The sequence below is a fragment of the Apostichopus japonicus genome, chromosome 4 (assembly GCF_037975245.1).
Source record: "Apostichopus japonicus isolate 1M-3 chromosome 4, ASM3797524v1, whole genome shotgun sequence".
Lineage (NCBI taxonomy): Eukaryota > Metazoa > Echinodermata > Holothuroidea > Aspidochirotida > Stichopodidae > Apostichopus > Apostichopus japonicus.
This window is the reverse complement of record NC_092564.1, coordinates 22298465-22324933: the sequence shown is the minus strand read 5'-3', so window position 1 is coordinate 22324933 and position 26469 is coordinate 22298465. Positions and strand designations below refer to the sequence as shown.

Sequence of the window (26469 nt, the reverse complement as noted above, 5' to 3'; positions counted from 1 at the left end):
TGGTCCAGGTTAATGCATACACCGATGTTCATGTTGTTATTAGGCCTTCGCAGGGTACTATTTTGCCAGTCACACCCGTTTCAGCCAAGTGAATTCTCATGCTGCAGTCTTTTCTGAACGACAAACAACCATCTTGGCCTTTTCGGACCATTAAATTGCTTTATCCTTTCCAAACGAGGTATAATTCGATTGGCAGTTGCGCTAGCGCTCAGGAAAATCACAGACCTAGTAACAAGTAGCATCAGGCCTTGACTAAGTCACAGGCACTCGTAACGTTATCTAGGTGTATCCGTGTTATACAGGCTACACCTAGATAACGTTACGAGTGCCTGTGGACTAAGTTACGACTTGTGGGTAGGCTAGGCCTACCTAAGACTAGTAGTACTAGAAGTAGTAATACTAGTAGTGGGAACAATTATAATAATAATAATAATAATAATATAAGAATTTGTAAAGCGCTTTTATCCAGTTAAAAAAAACTGCTCAGAAGCGCTGCAGGAACAAAGTACCCAAAATGGACACAACAGTTATTAAACAAATGGATACACATTCATGAATAAAAATGTCTTTAGTTCTTTCTGGAAAGTTGACACATGCTGGATTGTTTCAGATGTAAGGGGAGACTGTTCCGGAGCTGATCTAGCAAAGCAACGTTCCCCATAGGTGGAAGTGCGAACAGTAGGAACAGATAGCATATGTTGTACGCTTGAACGAAGCACCCTGCTAGGCCTAGGTCTGTATTCTTGGAGAAGCTTTTGTAGGTAAACTGGGGCTAAACCATTCCATGCTTATACTTTATAGAATACCGCGCCATGGGAAAAGCCCCTTCAAGGTTGCTTTATAGACCCCAATTATAGCCTGCTATCATGTGGAAAGTACAGTAGCTTGAGGTTATGTAAAATGACCTCTTTTTACCAATTAGACTGCAACTTCTGCCACATATTTTTTCCTGTATGAAGGTCTTTGTGTGAACGCTGTATGATTAACTACTCTGTAGACATGAACATATTTCCACACAGTGTTTACACAAAGAGCCTAAAGAAGCTATGCAGGCTAATTGTAGAGCCTGAGGTCAATTTACCACCGTGGCAGGTGGATCATGTAATCACAAAACTTTCCTAGCTATAGCATGCTATATTTGGAGTCTATAAAGGAGATCTTGAAATAGAGCGGCTATGTCGAGATTTCTAAAGGTCTTTTATTACTCGAGTTACATGTTGACAAAGTTTGAAAATAGCCCAAACTTTTCCCTGGAGTGGCTACACCGGCTTCGTCAGATACTGCTTCAAAAACCCTTGCATTATTAATATTGTAATGAGAACGACCCATCGTTGACCCCAGTGGTTTACTATGCGAGTTTAATTTGAGAAAGTTTGAAAATATTTCCAACTCCAACGTTTCCCCCTGGAGTGGCTGTAGACACCAGCTCGGTTGGCACCATCGAGAAGAAGTCTTTTAGTACGCAAGTACTGTGTGTATTATGTGGGCATTGTGTGTACGTGTGACGATGTGGCTGGCTACACCGTGGACTTGTTGGTGGAGTATGCTGTAATTGCACTATAGTAATGTGTATCCTAGACCTAGAAAGTAAATAAGACTAGAGAGTTCAAACTTATCATCATTGATTCTATAGATCAGTGTTGTAGCCAAGTTTAGCATGTCCAAGTAAGGCTATAAAATAGTAAGTAACTAAGGTTGAAGTTTATTTTAAAACCATTCTAACTTAAGTACCAGTATTCATTACGTACAAGGGCTACTTATGTAACTTTTGTACAATAGAAAAGAGCAAAGAAATTAATGGCTTGAATGCAATTAGAACCATGGACTCTGGGTTACAATTATGCTGTATATTTAAGATGATAGACAATAAGCAGCAAACAAAACTAAGAAGAAAACCTTCTTTGTGATTTAAACAAAAATTATCCTTCACTGACGATGTCATGTGCATTGGCTAGTGGCTCATTGTGTCCAAGTTGTGTCCTATTCTCTACATAGTTATGCCTGCCCTAATGTTACAAAAAGGTACAGTATATATTGCAGTAGTAAACGAACTTTAGCAAGTTCAAATTGTGAGGCAGTATTTCTTCATTAAATGCTCTGGTTTGATTTTTAGATGTTTATGAGATGTTTATTTAGATGTAAACCTGATGATCATTCTGCGGTGTCCACCTTCAAAAGACATTCCTTCGTAAATATTGCAGAGAAGGCTGTCATTCAATGGGCTTGTGATTACGATTCTACAACATTTTCTTTTTATCAATTGTGACGTTGTAAATTGTGGAGAATAATCCATGGTTCAAATTAGGCTATCAAATCATTGGAAAATATCTTCTGACTATTTGGAAACAAAAAAAGCATGGAGCTACTACATAGTAGAACGGTGAAGCTAGGGCACTGGCATCTGCCCTATATATTGTGTGGAGCATTCACAAAGTATAGGCAGTGATACCATCGCATCCTTACAACTACACTAGTTACGTCAAAGTCAAACAATAAACCCAATTGGTGTTTGGTAGGGATGCCAGCTTTTTTTTATGGGATGCAAAGTTTTTTCTCTAGTAACATTACTGAATTTTTCACTGACAAATGCGATTATCAACAAGGTAAACCTCCAATAAAACCTTTGGTTTTTCTGTGACATTGTCATTTTAAGGCACCAATAAGACAATAGGAGTCATTTTTATGTACAAAACCAATTTTCCTACTACCATGTGTACTCTCTTTTCATATTTACATTAGAATGGTTAAGTAGGCCTAACTTAGGTCCTTAAACATGACCTTTGGTAGTGCTTAAATTACTATCCTAACATAACTTTGTACTTTACAAGTACAGAGTAAGGTAGGATTTGCAATACTCATAACGTGCAACTACGTAGCCCTACAGTAGGCTGTAATATCAGTGTGCTGTAGTAGTGTTATACAGTCGATGACCTTAAATCTTACATCAAGGTCTTTCCATCATGGTTTGGTATCAGATTCTCCCTAAATTAAAATGAACACTGTTTCTTGATAAAGATTGGAAGGTACTAGAAGGTACTTACTAGACTAGGCAAAGTTTTCAGTCTTCTGAACACCTAACTTACTCTAGTCTAAGCCCAGTTGGGGGGTTAGACCATTTCATGGCAGGGCGTCTTGTTACTAAAGCGGAGCGCCACCATGAGTTGGTGCAGTGTACCGAGAATTTTAGCTAAAAAGGCCTCCCAGATCGCTGGAAATGGCACTTCCCAGGCCTTGCAAGTTGCATCTAAGCATTCTCTATTTTGAAATTACTATCGATATCATGAAAACGTACACAAAAATATGCTCAAGGGGGGGGACGGCGGTCACCTCCTTCGCCCCCCCTTGGCTACACGCCTGTATTTATTAGAGCAGGAATTATATAATTCGACGGTCGTTAACATGCGTTTTCAGTACAGTGCGACTACTGTTGATGTCTATGCGCTACGTCACGTCAGGTTTTTCAGCAACTTTATAGCCTACTGCCGGTCCGTGGTCGAAGGGTCGTTCATGAGTGGTCATCATGGAGATTCAAGACCATTCAGACCAATAATATATTTTTGGCACATGTATTTTTTTTGAAACCCAAAATCCCAGTGGGGGGGCGACTGGGGGGGCAACTGGGGGCGACAAGCTTTCATGGGGGCTGTGGCACCCCCCCCCCCCCCCCACGCCACTGCCTAAGCCTAAAATACTACTTCTAGGAGTTGGACTAGGTCTCAAAGCAACCTGTGGTAGTTACTGTAATTTGTAATTGTGAATGTGATAGAGATTAGGATTAATTTGAAGCCTTTCTGGTAGAACCCCCCCCCCCCCCCAAAAAATATCCTAAAATCTTTAACCTAGTCTAGAACCCCTGATTCCTTCCTTTATACAACATGTTCATATGCAGCAGTTGTGATTAATGTAAATTTCTTTAAGGGCCAAACTAAGTTGTCATTCTTCAAGGTAATTTTTTGTTATCAAATTTATAATTGGTTGCGTTCACCATGGTGTATTAAATCAGGCAACCTCAAAGAAGTTGATGAAGGGTTCTATTCATTTTAGGCTTATTGGGTTTGTTGATTTTTGAAGCACATGCTGGTGCCTTCTTATAGGAAGGTACTGGCATATTATACTGTAGTACACAGTCACATTACATTAGGGCACCATGTAGCATTTGAGATACAACAGAGAACTTAGCTAGTATTACAGAAAAAAAACAAAGTTTCTGTAATCAGGTTGCAAATGTAGAGCTGGCTATAGTTCCAACAGATGTTAGGGTCAGAAGCATGAAACACTTTGTAGTCCTTCATGTAATAATGTATGAGCTTGAACTGTAGCAGCAGAGGTCACTGACTCCCATGCAAATTAGTGAACAGGGCTCAGAAATAAATGCTGGAGGGTGAGTCAGGTGTTGAAGAATGGGAATCTGATGGAAAAGCTAGTACTGACTAGAGAGTCAATGCCACATGCAAGGTGCCCCTTGATCTTTGCATAGAAATCTCTTCACAGGATGAAAGAGAGCAGCTGACTTGCTTCGTTGCAAGTTTACAGATACTGTATCACTGTAATGGATTTCCTCCGTAACAAAATACTGCTACTGTACTGTCACGTTGGGGCTGATACTCTTGTAGTGAAAGTACCAAATCATCACTCAAGGTTATCAGAACCTTCAAATTTTCTTTTAACATACATGCATAGGCATAGGAGGCGGGGGGGCTGGGGGGGCTGCAGCCCCCCCAACCAATCATTTTTGTGAAAATTCGGGCAATATGCTGAGAATTTTTCGGGCACCTACTGGAAGAATAATAATTTGCAGTGTGTTTTTCTATTTTTTGGTAAAAATTCGGGCAATATGCTGAGAATTTTTCGAGCACCTACTGAAAGAAGAATAATTTGCAATGTGTTTTTCAAATTTTTTGATGAAAATTCGGGCAATATGCTGAGAATTTTTTTCGGGCACCTACTGAAAGAATAATAATTTGCAGTGTGTTTTCAATTTTTTGGGTGAATATTTGGGCAATATGCTGAGAATTTTTCGGGCACCTACCAGTGGCGGAGCGTCCATACAGTCAGAAGGGGCGGATCCCCCCCTGACGGACTCAGATGGACTGCTGGCGCCCTTTTCAGCTTTTTACCACTTTCTACTTATTCGCGATTATTGACTTTTTTATTGCGCTCTCAAATACCTATTGACATTTGTCACATTTTGTTGGTGCAATTTTCTGACAAAAAGCGATGACACCTATTTATTCTTCGTTTATCTGCAAATAAGCTAGGCCTGGAAAGGGTCATTTCCGGCGATCTAGGGAGTATCTTTACTCAAAAATTTTTTCTACGCTCCGCGCCAACCGGTGGTGGCGCTCCGCTTAGATAGTGTCGAAAGCGCCCCTACAGACCATTCTCTCCCCCCTGGCCAATACCCCTAGCTCCGTCACTGGCACCTACTGAAAGAAGAAGAATTTGCAATGTGTTTTTCAATAGTTAAAGTTATATCATTATCCTTATTGTTGTAACGAATTCCCCAATAATTATAACCAATATGGAAGGGTAATAACACGAAAAATGATTTATGTTATTGGCATGTGATGTAATAAGCGATGAATGCCTATATATGATATGCACATTAACATGTGGAACGCGCGCGGAGCGCGCGAAAAAGTTTGGTTATATTTTTCGGGCAAGTGGTTACAGCCCCCCAAATCAAATGAGGCTCCTACGCCTCTGCATACATGGCATCACATGATTAGTTTTGATGATAATCGTAACCTTTGCATTCATGATGGCGTATCTGTGGGTGTGTGGCCGTGGGTGCGTTTTTGACGCCAAGCTTGTAAAACAGGATATCTCAAGAATGGAAGGTCGGATCAATTTCATATTTGTAGTTTGTAGAAGTACCACATTGAGTACAAAAAGCCTATTGTTTTTGGTGGAGGTCAAAGGTAATTTAGGGTCACCAGAGGTCAAATTGTGAAAACCTTGTAAACATGATATACAGTATCTCATTATTGTAAGCTTGGACAGATCTCATACTTAGTATGAAAGTGTAAAACATTGAGTACAAGAAGCACATTGTATTTGGTGGATGTCAAAGGTCATTTGGGGTCACCAAAGGTAAAATTGTGGAAACCTTGTACACACAATATCTCAAGAATCCATGTTTATAGTGTGTAGAAGCACCACATTGAGGATAAGAAGCTTACTGTTTTTGTGTAGGTCAAAGGTCATTTGGGAGTCACCAGAGATCAAATTGTTGAAACCTTGTTCTATAATCTACCGTATCTACCACCGACCAGCCTAGTTGATAACATGTGCTTTACACCTGATAAGAATAGGAGAAGCTGTTGGCAATTGGAAATTAGCTTATGGGCATCCTTAGAATCCGAATTCAGAAGGCTAACAAATCGCAATTGGCTTAACAGTGTCGCTAACTGCATACGTTGTTGCATTTCAAATGTGTGATGTTTGTTCATATGTTGCTATAGGCATGAACTACACAATCAGAGGTATTATATCTTTGCTTTGGTTGTTGAAGTTTCCGTTGTATTTTGCAATTTTCATGATTCAGTGCCAAATAAAAAGTTCAGGTTTGGATCCAGTTACGTTGGGGAAATGACCAGGTGCGGTTTACGAAAATTAACTGTTTCACAATTAGATTTTTATCAATGGCCAATCTCAATGCAAATTAACTGTGTAAAATGGTTTGCTATTTGCATGTGCATTATGTCCGGGAAGTTTTCATGTGCAGAGTTTGTTCACAAACTTTACAGTATTTATAAATATATAGCGAAAACATCATTTAAAATCTAAAATAAAAATTTATTATGGGGAGCAGTTTGAGCATACAAAATACGTCATGTGCTTTAAAGGAATTCATAAATATGTGGTGATCATATGGTCAATTCCATGATAAGGTCAACATCATACCAAAAAATTTAAAATCATTGTACATTAAAATTGTATAAGTTTCCAATAAATAGAATACTTTTTTCACCCTCAAAAAATCATTTGTTTGATCATGGGGTCGGTAATAAAAAATGGTTCCCGTAGTAACTAAATTATGAAAAATACAGTGAAATTTCATTTTGTGCTGATTTGTACATTGTAATCATAGATATCATCAGTTTTTTGGACTAATTATATTTGCTATAGCATAGTGCTCACTTAAAAGCTTCAATTATTTTTGGACATCAAGGCATTAGACAACAGTGGTGAATTGAAAACACCCTCGATTTACTGTCACGCGAGTCACAAAATTGACTGTTTTAGTTTTTTTTCTCCTTGCCTGCACAATAGTTTTACTCCAAATAATGAATATCAAGTCTTCACATAGATATCAAAAGGATTACTGAATTTTCCTTTTCAGAAGATATTCAAATTTTGCAGAAAATCACCCTTTACGAATGACACGCGAGTCACATCATTCTACCTATTTACTGTGTGAAAATTACAGGGATGTTATAGTTTGATGAATGAATCACTGATTAAAGATATCATATACGCATTCCCCTTTAATTAGGCAACTTGAATAATATGGGCACACATAATTAAACTAATTATAATAATTTCATTGAAATATCAGAATTTAAATTCATGAATATTTATTCGCAATAAAATGCCTATTATATCACCACATTTGGAAAGTAAGCACGTGTCATTGATTTTTAAGTAAAATACAAAAACATAATCTATATTAGTATCTGGCAATGCCATGTGCTATAACTTGACAACCTTAAGGTTTTAACTGCTCAATCATTCCCAAAATCCTATGAGCGAAGTATCTTCTCAAATATTACACTTTTGGTTTATTCAAATATGACAAATGAGAATGGTAATTTGAATCACATTTTGATAGATGTTTCTTCTATAACTTTCAAATGAGTGACTGCAACAGACTAAATATTGTTATAAATATTAATTGACAAGATATATTGCCTGAACAACTGTACTACCCGTACAGTATATTACCTACTGTCTGCAGTCATGAGGGTAGCTCGGGGACATTAATATCATCTGGACATTCCCAAGGGAAGTACCTTTTGGACACTTTCTAGACCAATGAATGTTATATTTCACTATGCAAGATCTATACCTTTGATTCACTACTGCATTTGGTCTAGAACTATCCGAAAAGTGAACTCGTCACGTGAGTCACGTTTTCTTGTCGCGCGAGTCACAATACATCTTCATCGTTATTTTCATGCGTTACAACATTTTTTCAAAGTTGCATAGCAATTGAGGTAGGGGTGTTTTTCAACTTCGGTATGATTATAAAAAGTTATTGGAAACATTTTAATAAGACATAAGAAATCGAACATTTGTGTGTGCATTCTGAATTTTGCTAATAGTAACTGTTACGCGAGTCACGTTTAGTTTTTCGCCAATTTCACCCCCAATACTTGAGGTATAAATATTTTTTCTCTACTGTTGTAAGCATTAAGGCGTACCTTCACTGACTACATGAATGCTTTTCTCCCAGGTAATTTCTTTATTTGTGTAATGATATCAAATAGAGAGGAATTTTAGTAAAAATGTCACGCGAGTCACCACAGAATTGACCATTATATATTAATTTCTCAACCAATTCAAATAGTTTATTATACATTGATATCACAACTGCATGGTTATGCGCAGGCAACCCCTACACAGTAGAGTATAGTTCTAGAGACCCAGGTAGACTACTAACAATAAACATTGGATATCCCCATCTGAAGTTTACAACAAGCTTTAAATAACTAGCTATATAGCCAAATAAACTAACTTTAACAAGTTTTAGGCTTATCGCTTTGTTCCAAGTTTTGCGATATTAAAATTAATAAGTTAATGACACAAGACCCCTTTAGAGTTGATCTGCAGAAAGCAAATCCACAATTCACGATTATCTGTCATTTTGGTAAAACATTTTAGACAACTAAGCATGGATCTGCCGAGTAGTTTAGGCTTCAGTGTGGCATGCACTAACAATGGTAGGGTAAACTTGGGTTCGTTAACACAAAAAATGTAAAGGAAAACATGTTTGGTGTCAGAATACCAATTGTACACTTTAGGTGGACAAACATCTCCAAAATTATTTCTTAAGGCATTTCCTATATGTCATCAGTCATAATTTGCAAAATATACAACAAATTAAGGAGCGTTGAGACAAGTTTGCTGCTACTGTACTTCTGCTAGATATTTTGCAAAGTTTTTTACTCAGCAACAAGTGCAAGTGGAAGATAGATCCCCTTCAACCTTATATTTTCATTGTGTAAAACATCGCTTTGATTTAGGCAGTGTAATGGAGTAATAGTGATATTTTATCCGTGCACTAATATGCAATAAAAAACGATAAATAATTGGAAAAATGTACGAAGTGGCACTAATCGAGTAGCAGTTCAGAGTAGCAGTGAAGTACTGTATAGGCTTAGGACTCGCGCACACCTATCGTACACTGTATACTATATGCCTAGTACTAGAGGAGCCATAATGTAACAGAAGCCAGGCTATCTTTTTATTTTTGCAGATGTTACAGTATATGTATTTATTGCTTGAGACATTACAGTAGCTGCTTATTTATGATTCTGCGACATGTTTTACTTCTTTCATCACTTACTTTTGGTGGAAAAAAGTTAAATTTTATACTGCACAGAAACATAATTTTCCAATGTGCATGTAGGTATCACCATGTATCTACCTAAGTGTCTAACCTTTGTTCACAGAAAGTAGTGATGTTGTAGATCTGTACTATGTAGACTTTTGCATTTTGGCGAGTAGATTTTTAGTCACGCTCGCCAAATAGCAAGTACTTTTAAACATATTTGTAGAGGCCTGAGAAGAAGCCTGTTGTCATTGGTAGAGGTTAATCTGTATGCCGAAAACAAGAAAAGTTTCCATCTCAGTTATCAGCTGCCAATGTCAATATTGTTTGTAATATCTTAATGCTTTTTGGTGGGCAGGGTCAAGCGGTAACAGAGGGACATTTTTCTGTATTCCTTACACATTTTGTCTCTCTTTGCATTACTTTGAGGGAGTATGTTGCAATTTCTTGTGTGGTTATTTAGACAGGTAGTTACTTGCTTCATACCCATAAACTTAATTCTTGTGGCTGTTACTGTAGGATAAATATGGCATGAAAGACATAATGGTAACGGAGGGACACCAAATGAACACATGTTTTCACACTTTTTTTGAAGATGTCAGGAGGGCTGGTGGCTAGTGCACTTCAAAACAAGTCAGTAAATCATATATTTACAGTAGACAGTTCACAGACCTTCACAGACCTGTACTGTACTGTACCATGTGCAGAAATTTCATTATTATGCCAGTCACATTTTGTCTTCCAAATACTACTAGTACTTTGCAGAAACCACTTGGTGCAGTAATTGATACTGGGCTTAAAAGTGAAATGCTGAGGTAACTTCTACCTTTAATGATTAAACCATACTGTAATAATGCAGTGGTATTATAACAATTTAACAACTATCAACAATAATAATACAAAAAAAAAACATTTTTAGACATAACATGATACAGTTACAGTACTGTAGCTACTGTACTGCAGAAAGGTACAGTATGCCTGAATGTTAAAATATTTGTGGATTAGAAACTATAGTTGAATTAACTTCCTGCAATATTTATAAACTCAAAACAAACCAACAATATATCATAAAAATAAAAAACAATATTCCAATCACAACTATGCTTTGAACATGTCTGCAAACTTTTTCTAGCATTTTTAATCCTGATCAACAACTTTTGAGTTTGCTCTTGCTAAAGGAAAGTGGCTTTGGAAGCTCTTGCAAATGGAAGAAAATTTCCTTGATTCTCACAGCTGAAATATTGCTCACAGTTTTGAACTGGTTGGCATCAGCAGTGTATTAATGAAAACTTCCATTCTGTATACCTTCCAGCCAGTGTTTGTGGTGTGGTTTTTTCTAACTCAAATGTAGCTTTTCTTGGCTTCCATGACTTTACATTCTGAGGAATTTATTAATGTTAGTCAAGCTGTTGTTCTCTTTACATAAACAGGAAGTCAAAAATTCCATTCTTAGCACACAACTAGTAGCAAGTTAACTCCCACTGGCAGGAATCTGTGCACAATCTTGTAGTAAACAATTATCCCTCCGTTACTGGCAGTGGCGTAGCAACGGGGGGGGGGCTTGGGCTTGTCGCCCCCAGTCGCCCCCCCACTGGGATTTTTGGGTGTCGAAAAAAAAAAATTACATGTGCGAAAAATATATCATTGGTCTGAATGGTCTCGAAATTCCATGATGACCACTCATGAACGACCCTTCGACCGCGGACCGGCAGTAGGCTATAGTTGCTGAAAAACCTGACGTGACATAGCGCATAGGCCGAGAAGTCTACAGTAGTCGCACTGTACTGAAAACACATGTTAACGACCATCGAATAATATAATTCCTGCTCTTCAAGACTACAACACACATAATGTTTACTACTGAATCTGTGTGTTCGACTGTTCGGGCAAACTTTGCCTTTGTCTCTCTTTCTAAAATATCCATAATCCCTAACATACAAATAAATACTAATACAAACAGCCAATCGGTATCTTGTAACTAGTGCGCATTAACTGATCAAACAAGCTAGTTAGCAATACTATACCCTTAAAGAAAGGTGGTTTCCAGGTACTTGAATGCCAAAGAAGATGTTAAAAGGAAAAAATGGTGACATCATACACATGTTTCTCACATCATTGCTCGCGTCATTGCCTCGATACCCTGTTACGTTTTCAATCGGGTTTCCACTTCTGGGACGTACCCTGATGCTCTTCAAACCGCTAAAAAACCAAATTTTCAAGAAAGGAGACAACACTATCGCTGAGAACTACCGGCCAACAGTGGTGGAGCGTCCAAACAGTCAGGGGCAGATCCCCCCCCCCCCCCCGACGGACTCAAATGGACTGCTGGCGCCCTTCTCAGCTTGTTAGCAATTTTTAATTAATCCCGATTATTGACTTTTTTATTGCACTCTCATCTACCTATTGACATTTGTCACATTTTGTTGGTGTAGTTTACTGACAAAATACTCTGACATACGGTGGTATTTAATTTATCGGCACTTAATTCTGTTGTACGAAACTCTTTCCAAGAACTGTACGGGGTTTTCGATCTATTTTTTTCGAAAACATGAGCACTCACAAAGATACCACAGGGATTGTGATGAAGCGCATATACTTTTAACACCCATATAAACTTCCGACTTGTCACAAATGTGCGATGACACATATTTATTCTTCGTTTATCTGCAAATTAGCAAGGCCCGGAAAGGGTCATTTCCGGCGATCTAGGGAATATCTTTACTCAAAAAAAGTATGTGCGCTCCGCGCCAACCTGTGGTGGCGCTCCGCTTAGATAGTATCGAAAGCGCCCCTACAGGCTGTTCTCGCCCCCCTGACCAAAACCCCTAGCTCTGCCACTGCCGGCCAATCAGTCTATCACCCTAATAATATTTCAGACGCAATCTTTGATGTCAGTTTGACATATAGTTCGGTCATTTCAGTATGTTACTTGGCTGAAAGCCCAGTCAATCTTTCTTTATTTTCCACGCGCAATTTGCAGATTTGTTGAAAAATGTCAATGTCGGTGTCAAACTCACAAAAGATATGTCATGATATTTCAAAGTAACTTACAAGATTGTTTTTTTTTTCTATTTCACTAAACTATTTGATGACCATATCAAAACATGGAATCTCAAAATAAAGGATGTTGAGAAACTTTAGAGCAGCTTATAAGGCCTGGGAAGTGTCATATCCAACGATCCAGGAGGCCTTTTTAGCTAAAATTGTCTGTACACTGCGCGCCAACTCATGGTGGCGCTCCGCTTAGATAGTAACAAAAAATGGTCAAGCCCCCCCAGGAAATGTTCATGCCCCCCAGCGCCCCCCCCACTGAAAAAATCCTGGCTACGCCACTGGTTACTGGTAACGGAGGAACACTACTTCACTTGTTATTTACTATAGCATAAAAAGTAGCTAACTCCTTGGTTTAACATTTCTTTAGTGGTTAAGTCTAAGAAAGTGTTTTATACAAATTATGAAACTTTTCCAGCTTTGAATGACTGAGAAATTTAAAAAAAATGTATTTTTTTTGTGACAAATCAGGTAATTAGCAATTACTGCTAATTGACAAGTTATAGACATTGAAGGGGAATTATTCCTGTGATATGCATAATATTTGACCATGGCTACTAGGCTGTGTAAGTAATCTTTCTAAGTCATCTTTGTACTAGGACTAATTTGGTTTTAATAATATCCCCAGAATTCAAGAATTTATGGCATAACACAAGTGCAAATTGGCATGTGTTATATATGTCTATAGCTTTTTATTAAATTATTATATTCATGTTCTGCAAGTACAGTGGTAAAATATAACTCTTTAACTATCTAGCCATACCACATTTGACCATGTTCTGTACATTTCCAATTTCAACCCAATTGTTACATTTCCCTTGACCCTGCCCTGCTGGCGAATTTTTTTTTCCTGAACCTTTCGGGCAGTGTACGTGGAGTTTAGCCAATCAGAGCGAGGCTGTGTTGATGACGTTCTACTCAGTAAAGATGGTCAGTCGGGTAAATGCGTCGCTTCAATAACATAAGGTGGAAAACGAAAGACCTCGAGTTTGAGCCCCCGTGTGGATTTTCCCCCCACTTTTTCTCATGTTCAAGTAGTTATGTCCAAGTATTATATCATGAATTGAAAATCGATATTATAAGTTATGTCATGGTTTTCGTGCATGGTCATCTTATATATGAAACTCCGTAGATAGTGTGGCGAAAATATATATAGTTTCTTTTGTTTATTTTCCTTCTAGATCTTATTAGAGGGAAATCGGTCTCAGCCCCAAAATGTGGTACATCCGTTTTAGGAAAGTTTATCCTAATTTAAAGGCAGATGACTGGCTAGAATAAAAGACAAGAGAAACAGATATTCATTCTGGAACAAAAAAAGAGAGGATTTATTGCATAATAAAACAAGGGCAGTACTTGCACTCTTATTTACATTATTCGCTCATCAGTTTACAACAAATATTTGGCAGTTTCCACAATAAACCGTTCATTACTGGACCTCGTCTCTCACCAGGAGGTGCTATAGGAAAAGTTATTTGATTGCAATCGGACCTCCGTTAGGTGTCCAATTTTTATTAGTAATAGCTACCGTGGCCTCTAGTCTAGCTAGATCATAAAATTTCCTAATGCTGTAGGCCTACTGTCACTGTGTACAAATATTGCTGTGTAGATGTGGGTAAACTGTAAGTACGTAACATACTACTGTACCAGTACTACAGTACTGAGTACAGTGTCATGTCAATCTGAAGACATTGTAAATTTGTACATCACACAGCGATCATACATCGCCGTTTTTCAACAAAGAAACCGATGCAAACGTCACGTAAGTTGTGCACAATGATTCAGTATAATGTTATTATTGCAAGGCCTATATACCTTAATACTTTCTGCTGTTGTACAACAATTATGTTGACTTATCGAATGTGATTTTCCCACTTCAACATTTGGTACGCATGCCGCCATCTTAACTGTAGTACGTCATCAACACAGCCTCGCTCTGATTGGCTAAACTCCACGTACACTGCCCGAAAGGTTCAGGAAAAAGAAATTCGCGCCCTGCTGTACTACTTAGATTGAAGTATGTTGTTCATGCTGGCTATACACTAAAGCCTACAGTAGTGTGTCAGAATCATATAAGATTATTAATGTAGCATCATCGAAACCACACTGCAGTTTTGCTGTCTGGTTTTAAATTTTATTAATTTGCTTTGTTTTGGAGTTATGTATGTATTGAAACATGATTTTTATTAATTTTGATTCTTTTACACTGATAGGTCCAAGGTAAACAATTTACTTCACTATTTCTGTCAGGGTGTTACCTTTCAATATACCTTGTTTTGTTATGCAAACACGTTCCTTGTACATAGCCTTAGATTTTACTTGCAAGTTGCAGTTAGTATTGAGGAATAGAGTAGAATGGAAATATTGTGCTCATGTTGTACTGTTTAATTTTTGTGTCAAATTTGTGGACTCCAGGATTTTGGTAGTTATTAGTGAACTTTTAACAACAGTAGCTTTATGTGTAGCCTCACAGAAGGGTACGAGAAGACTGGTGGTGTGTTGGAAGGAAGCATCTTCAGTTCTAACCTCAACAAAAATTCTGCCAACATAATACCTAAGTTTTTCCTCTTAGCTTTCCATTTTCAAAGATTAGAGGTCTATTGGATATAGGAGAATTGATCCTCAGTAAACTGTACCATATGGCAAGTCCAAGCTATTGACCCCTATGAACCTAAAATTTCTAAATGTTGAAAAATATGGAGTTATAGGTATCATTGTAAAGTACATGGTCTGAAGTTTATGATTTACTACCAGATTTAATGAAATAGTTTAGTTAATGAAAGACATTATTTTTATTTGCATAATTAATTGAGTGTGACGTACAGGACATTTCAATTTGGTAGTAGGCTAGTCCATTAAATTATTTAGGAATTCATTGACCAATCTTTGTAAACTGTTGATAATTGCTTTAAGTTTGATAATTAATTATGATAATCAGATAATTTATAAAGCTGAAATGTCTCAAACATCAGGATTTTTAGTAGGTTGTTGTAATGTCATAACAATACATCTTTTTGTGTCTCTGTCCCTCTGTCAACAATGATTGAAAGGCTACTGCTTGTGGGTCTTTGCAGAATTTCTGTCAAACATATATTGGGGGGGGGGGGGCGGTGAGGGGGTGGTGGTGAAATGTTAATTAAAAGTACAGTAGGTGAAAGGTCATTTGGTTCAAAAGGGTGAATATGTGAAAACCATGTAACAGCCTACTACTACTCCTGCTTAATTTTGATCAAAGTTTGTCATAGGAGGGCGTTGTGGTCAAGTGGTTAAGGCAGTGGACTTGTGATCTAAGGATTACAGGTTCGAGCCCTTAAAGGCGCTTTATCTCCATTGCCTCTCTTCACCCAGGTGTATAAATGGGGACCTGCGAGGTAACTTGTAAATATAGTTGCGTGCGCCGGTTTGTGGCTGCACCCTATGGGAAGTCCCCCGGGGGACACGTGGTTGTGGTGCACTGTGGTGCCCCAGGAGAGATTGATTGAATTGTGCACACTTTGGTGTGTGGGTGTGACAAGTTACCAATGACCAGGGGTTAAGTTGTAAAGTCGTGTGAGGAGGCATTAGCCTCATACAAGACTGTAAACCTTCAACTTTAACTTTAACTTCATAGTAATCATGGGCGTCAACAGGTGGGGGACGGGGGGGACATGTCCCCCCACTTTCAAAAGTGGAGGGGATATCATATCATTTGTCCCACCCACTTTTCAGAGTAGTTATTAAAAAAATCACATGCATATGCGCGATTTTCTATTTAAGGTCAAGAAGTCTGGACTCCCTGGGCCCCTGCTATCTATCACTTGCACCGTCATTTATCTCCCATTCTCCCAATATCCTTAATCTGCCCATTTAATTCGTTCGGGGGGGGGGGGGAGACCATTCGAAAGTGTATTGAATCTTGCACACATGTTGTTTGTATGGGTTCCAAGGGATTAGGTAAGCCATACAGGTAGATGGTGATGAGTTACTATGTTCATATCACTACCTCCAGTCCCTTGGGCTGGATGGACAAATAGGGGTGTAGGGGTTAAGTAATTAAGGCTACATGTATTCGCCGGATATGGTAGATCTTTATTGTTGAGTGCCGGCTAGGCGCTACACACGCTCTGGGCGCGGTGCCTTTTTCTGATTATTATTATTAAAGTACCTGGGCACATAGCAACTGACGTCTCGCACCTACATGCATGTATTATATATACCACTCCACTCATCCTGGAGGTGACGGCGCCACTTTTTCAATATTTCGTTTGAGATGGACGCTGTGTAATTCGTCTCCCTTGGTGTCAGAACGGCATCTTTCTACCAGTACTTTCTGTCGGGATTTAGTTTTGTGAGACAAAATTTCTCCTCACAGATCTGGTTCTGATGTAACTAAAAACGACTCAGGAAGGCCGTCTCTCGTGTGATCTAGGGGGCCTTATGTACCCAAAATTTTCTGGTACGCTACGCGCCAACCAATGGTGGCGCTCCGCTTAGATAGTATAGTGTCCCCCTCACTTTCTGAAACCTGCTGACGCCCATGATAGTAATCTACTGATAATGGGTTATAATACTTACATAGTACTTAATTTTCAGGTCAAAAGGTCATTTGTTTAAAAAAAAGGAGATTACTAAACCATGAAAATAGCATAACAGCCTATTCCTTTGGGTTTAATTGTATGTTTATCTAACTAGGTCATAGTGGTCAACAGATCAGCATACCTTAGTTCAGGAAATTTAGATGGAAACACAATTTTTGAGGCAAATTACCATTTGGAGAAATGTCTCATACGTCCAATGTGCTAAACATCACACTTTTTTTTCATACTTTATGTTATTGCATAAACACATATTATTTTGGTTGAAACTGGCCACACATAATATAGCATCAGCACTGATTATAAGGTACGCTCCAGTCATATAGTGGAACTTGCTGTACTGCTACATTCAGAGTTTTGAGCAGTTTAATGGAAGAAATGATTAATTGCAAGGTATTAATTAAATTTATCCAAACAACGAAAAATTCTCTCTTATCGTCTTTGCAATGTGACTAATTCTTGTTACAGCTGTAGACTGATCGAGTCACCAGTCACTTGTCTATTAGTACCAGTTTTTGTTTTAAATTCCTGTGTGCCTTGACTACAAAGTAATAGAAGGGTAGATTTGACATTGAACATTGTCATAGTTGCATCAAGAGAGAAGAGGGGAAAACCTTGATTCTATCATACAGCAACGAAATGAACATGGCAGTTATTTAAGAATATATGTTTCCCTTTCTGAAGGTGAAGAGAATCTTTGTAACTTTCAAAGCATTTTGTGTGCAACTGCAATGACTACATCTACAGTATTTAGGGTCAGGCCAGTTACAGTTGCAGAGATAATGTGACAACACAATTGCCAGTGTTCTTATGGTAGTTGAAAGATGTATTTAATGTGATTTGTGTTCTGCATGTGACTTTTAAAAGTAACAACCACATAGCTGTGAGTATGAACCCTGCAAGGCTTGTGTTTTCTCTCTTTCTTCATGCAGATACATAAATTGGTGAAGCTGTAATATGGATGGTATGAGGGACAACCTCCAGTGCCCTATACACTTGGATTTGTTGGAGAATGCTAAGACCCTTCCTTGCCAACATGTTGTCTGTGAAGAGTGCATAGGATTGTGGGTAGCCAAAAAAGGTGAACTCATTTGTCCGACCTGCAAGACAGGCCATTCCCTTCCGGCTGGTGGAGTCCAGAACCTACCTACCAACTTCATGGTGAATAGTCTTGTCGAGGAATTCAAAAACGTGGGAAAAGGTGGGAAGAAGCGAGATGGGCGTAAAAAATCTGATTCAGAATCACCTAGAGGAGGGAAGCAAATGCCATCCAACCAGACGATGAGAGCTGACTTTAAGAAAACCTTTATCGAGAAGACAAGCAAAATATATGAAGATATCTGCGGCTCAAACATCTCTCTCATAATCCATTTGTGCAATTCAAGGGGAGGTCCTGTGAGTTGCAAAGACTCAGACAAGGTCTCTGTAAACATACTTACACCCAAAGGGAAAAAGATTGGTTCCATAATGCAGAGAAAAGAAAACAGCATCTTGGTGAGTTTTGTACCTAAGATGTGTGGTGTACATAGAGTAGAAAGTTTGCTTGGAAAGTATCCTATCAAGGGTTCTCCATTAATGGTTGTGGTTCATCCTGATGGAAAGTTTCTTGCGGGTGTGAGAGGACCTTTCAAGAGTCCAAGGGATGTCACTCTTATTGGCAGTACGCTGTGTGTGACTGACTTTAGGGAAGGTCCATATGTATGCACAGATTGGTTGGGACGTAAAACAGGTGAAGTACACTCTCCACAAACTAAGGGGGGCAAAGATTCAAATCCATTTGGGATTGTGGCAATAGATGGGAGATTATATGTTACTGACATTGCCAACAATTGTGTGAACATCTACTTCAATGGTAACTTTTTATCTTCCTTTGGCAAAAATTACATGAGCCAGCCTGTAGGGATAGCCACAGACCAGAACAAGTTCATTTATGTCTCTAACCAGGGTAGTAACGAAGTTCTTGTATTTGGTCCAAATTTAGCCCTATCAAAAAGCATTAACTGTGATGCTGGTAAGAAGTCTTCCAACGACTCCATCCTTTCATGCTTGGCCATTAATCAGGCTGAGGACAAATTGGTAGTGGCTGATCAAGGTAATCACTGTCTTAAAATCATTAGCATTGAACAGTCAAAAGTAGTGCACACCATAACTACAAGGGTTAGTCAAGCCCAAGCGACACCTTGCGGGGTGGCTATTGATCAAGACGACAATGTCTATGCTACAGTTGTGTATAAACCCTCAGAGCAAAAGGGTACCAAAGATGTTGCTGCAGCTCGACAGAGAGGTCGTGGTGCTCACGGGGTGCATCCAAAAGATTATGGTGGATGGGGAGATGGAGCTAGGCAAGTAAGAAGCTTAATAGAAGGGGATGATACTGAAAAGGGTGCAGTGTTGATGTATAATTCAGAAGGTTACTTCTTAGGACGATTTGGGGATAGTGAGCTGTTAAACCCAGGAGGAATCTGTGTACATGATGAGCCCTTCCTGACTGCATTTGTTGTCGATATGGAAGGAAGCGGGCATGGTTCCAAGGGTCCTGCCGTGAAGGTTTTCACCATCTAGTGTACTGGCTGGCATCTGAATTGATGTCACATGGCAAGATTTCTTACATCTAAATTCAATGTAAACTTTAGAAAGTTGACATGACAAAAACCCTGTACAGTATTATAACTGAAATGTGCACTAACCGCTAGCTATTTAGACAAAGGCGTGAAAATAAGCAGCTTAAATATTCTAAGAAATTCAAGAGTTACAACTTACAAGTATTTTTATTATTATTTGGAAAATTAATTGTAAATGGTTTCAAAAACCAAATTTGTTTGTGTGAAAGGGGACTCTATGCTCTACAGTAGCTCAGGTAGTGTAATTGAGTAATGTCAACTCTTTAATTTACTGAAATATAAGAGCAGCATGAATGTGAATGGGTAGACTTGATTAATATGGCAGCAGCTGGATACATTCTCTTAGCTTCTGCATGTACCATACATTCATAGTGAGCATCATTTACATCTCACAACTGAGTTCTTTAAGTGCTTAGCATATGTGCACTTTAATGCAAACCCAAAATAGGGTAAGCTTTCTGTAAAGTACCTGATGAACTTCACAGACAAGGTGCATGTGTTTATCTGTTTTTAATAACTTAAATTGGTAATTGGAAAACATTCTACAAGTTTGAAAAACTAGTTTTGTCTCCTGGCCATGAGCATCTTAACAGTCTGACTTTGACCATTTGCCTACTGTAGTTGAGGACAGTTGTAGATTTCACACAGGTTTGAAAGGGAAATCTCAGAAAATGTGCAAATGCAGAGGCTTGATTGCAATTATAGGCATGTGGTTCACTTTGCTGACACTCAGACAGACTTAGACACATTAAATAGATTGTTTTAAAGGAGTATACCTCAATGAATACCTATGAAGGACTTGCTTGTTAAACCATTTATTTAACATAAAGCCAGAAAATTTACCTTCATCGTTTTTCTGCAAAGCATACTGAATATGGTTAGCTGAATGAAGGTGTATATAGACATTTTTGTTAGAATAAAATGTCATTACATGGTTATCATTAGAAACTGCTCAGTAAGTTTCAGATGAAAAGAAATCATGCAGCTTGGCAAATTGCATGAGATACAAAGAACAAAAAAAAACAAAAAAACTAATAAAGAAAGGAAGAATTTATTTAATTTCTGACATATCCTCACTCTGGAGATGTTCACTTCAGCATGGCTTGTCTTAGTGGCAACAATTAAATGAATATTAAATGAATATTGCTCTGTCCATAATGTCTAATTAATGATTCAAATTAACAGTATTTTGCAGAGTTAACTTTGTCATTGTTCTTTGCATATTTTCCATAAAGGGATATTGCTTTTGCCCAGCAAGGCAAAATACAAAAAAAAAAAAAAAAATTCATACTGTAGATAAGCTGATGAATCTGTCTGCTTGACTCCATTGGCTCATCTTAATTTCCTTATAAATGTGATTGGGAATCTTCAGTGTGACATAAGTTACATTTCTTTCTGTTGTGCTTGATTTATCAGACTGCACACATATTGAAAGAGAAGAAGCAGTTATAAGAATAGAGTAATGAGAACCAGTGTTGGTGTATAGTAGTACTACAACATAACTGTTGGGTTTATAAAAGAACAATTGAATACTTACAGGCCATGAAATGGTTGTTTGTATTCAGTCATAGCTGATATGTTTAATTGTTATGTTGTCCATGGAAATGTACATAGGTATATTGTTTTGTGATTACAGATGATGACTGCAAAAGAATTTTTGTAGAGAAACTGTAATATATTTAGTGAAATGAGAAACTGTAATATATTTAGTGAAATGTAGATTGTCAACAATTGCTACCATTTCATAATGTTCTGGATTGCTTTGTGACAGCATCATTCAACATACTGTAGTGTAGTTTAAAGCTGAGGTGATTCTCATGAAAGTGTTCTGATTTTCTTTTGAACATGGATTTTGTTCAAGTTGTTGAAATATACATGTTAAATCACTTAAATGTATTAAAATATGCATGAGGACTAAACCAGTTGTCATTTGTAAAACTGTGAGGATAGTTTTGACTATCCCAGAAGAGATAGTCATCAAGCAACTAATTACATTGATAATTGCAAAAACCAAGTTAAAAGACCAACTACACTGCAGTAAGATTGTGTAGGTACAAATAGCTAATATATCCAATTAAGTTATAGCCTCATAAGAAGAATCATACATTTTCTGGTTACATCATTATAACAAAAGAAAATCATGTATGTTATGCCCTAGCCTGTACCTTAAATGAACTTCAAACTTGGTACATTGCACATTCCTCTTATTAGTAACAATTTCTAGACTTCTTTTGTTATTGAAGGAGGCTAATGTCACTGGGGGTCACCAGTGGCCAAAATATGAAAATCTTATAGACAAGCTTACAGCACTCAACATTTGCAGCAATGGTGAATGACATTGTTGGTTGTTATGTGCTCCTAACTGATTTCTATCCTTTGAGTAGTTTCTATGGAGATTCAAATCATGCCTCTTAATGAGTTCTTGACTGCTTGAGATTTTTCATTAAATTCAGTATGAACATTGAAATTTAGAAGTGTTGTTTTAATTATAGTTTTCATGGTTTACTTGTTTTGAGATGCAGCTAATTTCTAAGGCAATATTTTGTTTGATCATTTAAAGATGAGTTTACTTACCATATATAATGATTTTATTACTTTCTTTTTGTTCATGTGCTTCCCACTGAAATGTTCATATTATACACAATATACCATCTGTAATATATATGTAAAAATGCAGTCACCATTAACATGGTGTGAGCTGTTACGTTGATCCCAAACTGGTGTTCAGTTTCCTAATGGTGCTTTTTTTTTTGCATCTTCTTTCATTTGATGATGAAAGTTATAGCAAATTTACAAAAACATGTATATACTGTTGATTTATAAGTTGGATACGCTGTATGGTTGGATAACTTGCTATTTAAGTGATGTTTACCATCAGGTCATAGTTTTTCAGCTTAAGAAGAAACAAGGCATGCCATAGAATTATTTGAAACCTCAATGGTGGAGATGCTTGTTATAGTCTTCATTCCTCCATATCCTTTCAGGATACCTTTAATTTGTGGATTATGAAGAAACAATAATTGTTGTAAAAGTGAAAAGTTTTTTTTAATCAAACAGATGCATTGATAACATGTTAATTCACAGTCACTTTGGTGAAGCTAATGAAGATGTCTGTCATATATTGATTAGAGACGGACTTAGTTTGAGTTGGTTTGGTATAATTACAATTTAGGTAGTTCTGTGACAGTACCAAGACTGGTGAGGATTAAAAAATTTCTTAAATATTTTGCAGAAAAGGTTCATCGCTATTACAAAGTTTTAATTGCTGATGTTTTGGCTTCTATGTTCAGTTGAACAGTCGATGTTGAGTGCTGGTTATGTTTCGAAAAATCTAATTTGGTTATTAAGATATTAATCAGTGAAACAGTGTAAAGTAGCTGGTACACTTTTGTTCAGACAAAAATGAAGTGATGCTCTGTACTATTATTTGTATTAAATGTAATTCTCCATGTCCTTCATTAGTTTGCAATTTATCTTGTCCTATAAACTGTTACTTAAAAAATTATTTGTTTTATGATTAAAGTATATGATAGCAGTTAGATTGTTGATGGTTTCTGACAAAAAAAAAAGGGGGGGGGCAATTCCTGCCTAGGTGTGGATTCTGCACCAAAAAAAAAGTACTTGTAAATTTGTGAGTCTGAGACATACTGTAATGCATCAAAAAGTGCATTTGTGCACTCTTTATTTATAAACTGAAGTTTATCATTTAACTAGCACCGTCTTGCAGTCATAATTCATTATGGTCACAGATATCTGCAGTGCAAATGGACTACTTAAAAATGGAATACATAATTGTATAAAAAGGTAATTAAACGAAAAAGTTATACTTTTGTATATATATGTAAAGCACTTCCTACAAATTAGTTCCTTATTCATTATATTTTCAGTATTTTCGATATGCTTGAAAACATGAATGCCTGGACCTATACGACATCAAGCATGTAGTCCATGGTTAATTGACCTATTGTTCTAAGTGACTGAAGATGTTCTTTGGAGTTAACGTGTGTTAACTTTAAATCAGATTAGCTATTTGAATAATCTTTGCTTTCCATCACACATGCCTCAAGAGAAAACAAATATCACTTAGTGTAAGCCTATCACACTTTAATGCTGAGCTGATGTTCCTAGCCTAACCTACTTTTGATACATGTTTACATCATATTATGCAAATCGGGCCAAAGTTATGTAGTTTGTACTAGTCGGTTTTCTGAAATGTTGAAGGTATGAAGGCTGTACAGTAGGTAGATCAATACTAACATATATGTTATTGTAGTTTGGTGTGTTACGGTCCAAATATGTTTGACCTAAAGTTTATGACACAAAGTTGACACAACCTCTCCACAGTATTGCTTCATAAACCAGTGACATAGTCAGAGGATTTCTGAAATCTCAGACCCTTGGTTGATATATCAAGTAGATCAATAATATCATTACATCATTACGTTAGTCATATTCACTGTTCATTTATTCTTTCTCTTATCGAATTCAAGAAGTGCATTTTCCATCTTTTCATTGAACAAAAGAAGTAGTTTTGTCAACATGAGATAAATAAAGTTATCCTAGGATAAAAGTCTGGTGTCACACTTTTCTTGTTTCCATTTCTGATTTTGATATACAGTAAATCGTAACATTTGCAATAATGATGGCGTGCATGCTTGTGCGTGTGCGTGTGTGTGACGCCTTGTAAACACTGTAACTACACAACACAAGTTTGTATGAATTCCATACTTAATTTGTGGATCCACCTTAATTAGTGAGTGCACGAAGCATTTATTTGTGTGGAGGTCAAAGGCAAGGGCGGCAGAACCGGGGGGGGCACAGGGGGCACGTGCCCCCCACTTTTCCTCAGGTTAAAAATCAGTGCCCTTTTTCTACGTCCAAATTTCTAAATAAAAAAAGAGTTTACAAAGCGAAACCCACGTCGAATGAAATATTTCGGGAAGTTTTAATTGTTTACTACCATAGGCGTAGGAGCCCAATTTGATTTGGGGGGCTGTAACGACTTGCCCGAAAAATATTACCAAAATTTTTCGCGCGCTCCGCGCACATTCAGCATGTTTATGTGCATATCATATAGGCACGCGTCGGTTATTACATCACATATCAAATTTCTGCAAAGTGCCCTTCGACATTGGTGCCCCCCCCCCCAGATTAAAAGCGCTTCCGCCGCCCTTGGTCAAAGGTCACTTGCGGTCTCATCGCATTAAACTGTTATATCATTTGCTTATAAGTACTATCAGGGTTAGAGTTATCCCAAAGTCCATAAAGTGTGAACCAACCATAGACGAATTAATTCAGGACCTAAATGTTTTTCCAAGCTGGATTTGAATGCGGGGTACCATCAACTAGAGCAACAGGAGGATTCGAGAAATATCACAACGTTATCCACACATATCCAATTACTGTTATTGTGCACATGCAAATATGATCAATTTCCTGTTTACTTTCAAGAAGCTGCTGGCTTCCCAGTGTATCTTGTTCATTGTTTCTTCTGCAGTTTTTCGTTGTATATCCATTAGATGTCAATTAGCATATGGGTTGTCTCTTTGGTACAAATGTGACATTGGATTTGATATGCCAATCCCTTCAAGTTTAAGCCCTCTTAATGAATCTTTCAGAATCCTTATTAGTCATACAATTCTTGGTGATGACTTAAAAACCACCCCCGTGGATTGTCTGTTTTCACCCATGTGTTGCCACTGTTCATCTTGTGATCATTGTGTGCACATGCCTTTAACTGTTTCCATTTGTTAGATTTAGCAGTTACTTCATAGCCAATGGTTAGGGTTGCTGCATATAAAGCGGAAGGCCAGACTTCGAATCCCGGTGAAGGCTGGAAGGTTTTTCACTGTTCTTGATTTTCCAACTCATTACGATTTCAATTAGGCACGCCTACAGTGGAATTACGACCTTCCATAACGGTTTCGAACCTGGATATACAATCAGCGTCCATAGCCTATAGTTGGTAAGGGTGTCCGCATATAAAGCGGGAGGTCCGGGTTTGAATCCCGGTGGAGGCTGGAAGTTTTTTTTCACTGTTCTAAATTTTCCAACTCATTACGTTTTCAATTATATATATTCATTTGCCTTTGTCGTTTACCTCCATTTCATTAACAAAAGTCTATTTGAAGTATCTCTTTAGAGATCCGGCTTTAGGAATCACTAATGACTTCGAGTTGGTTAGAATCATGTTTGATCTCTATAGAGTAAGGCAAGCAGTGGCGTAGGAAGGTACTTTTGAGTGGGGGGGGGGGGGGCTGAAGACTGATGGCCGGCCTGGGGGAGGGGTCTAAGGGGAGGGGGTGTCCCACTCCCATTTGGATTTTTTTTTGCATTTCCAGGTGGCCTCAGATGCAATTTGGTGCAATATAGCACACTTCAACTCTCACTCCATTTTGTAAAGAATTTTGCATTTTCACCTGGCCTTAAATGCAATTTAGTGCTCCAAATGAGATTTTTTTTCTCATTTGGAAATGAAAAAGGGGTTTTCCGACTTGCGGAGCGGGGGGGGGGGGGCGGAATGATACTTCCGCCCCCATATTTTTCACTGGGGGGGGGGGGGGCTGGCGCCCCCCAGCCCCCCCCGGTTCCTACGCCCTTGAAGGCAAGTATGTCACCAGAAACAGAAATAGTATTGTTCAAAACAGGTGACAAACGACTACAATGGAAT

The 26469-nt window shown here is 37.9% G+C and overlaps 1 protein-coding gene across 1 annotated transcript; it reads left to right on the top strand.

The window, feature by feature from the left end:
* LOC139966815 (uncharacterized) lies at nt 1-24369 on the top strand. Its single transcript, XM_071970183.1, has 2 exons — nt 1-178; nt 18111-24369. The coding sequence occupies exon 2, from the start codon at nt 18136-18138 to the stop codon at nt 19738-19740; it is 1605 nt and encodes a 534-aa protein (XP_071826284.1). The 5' UTR covers nt 1-178; nt 18111-18135; the 3' UTR covers nt 19741-24369.
* Nucleotides 24370-26469: the final 2100 nt, after the last annotated feature.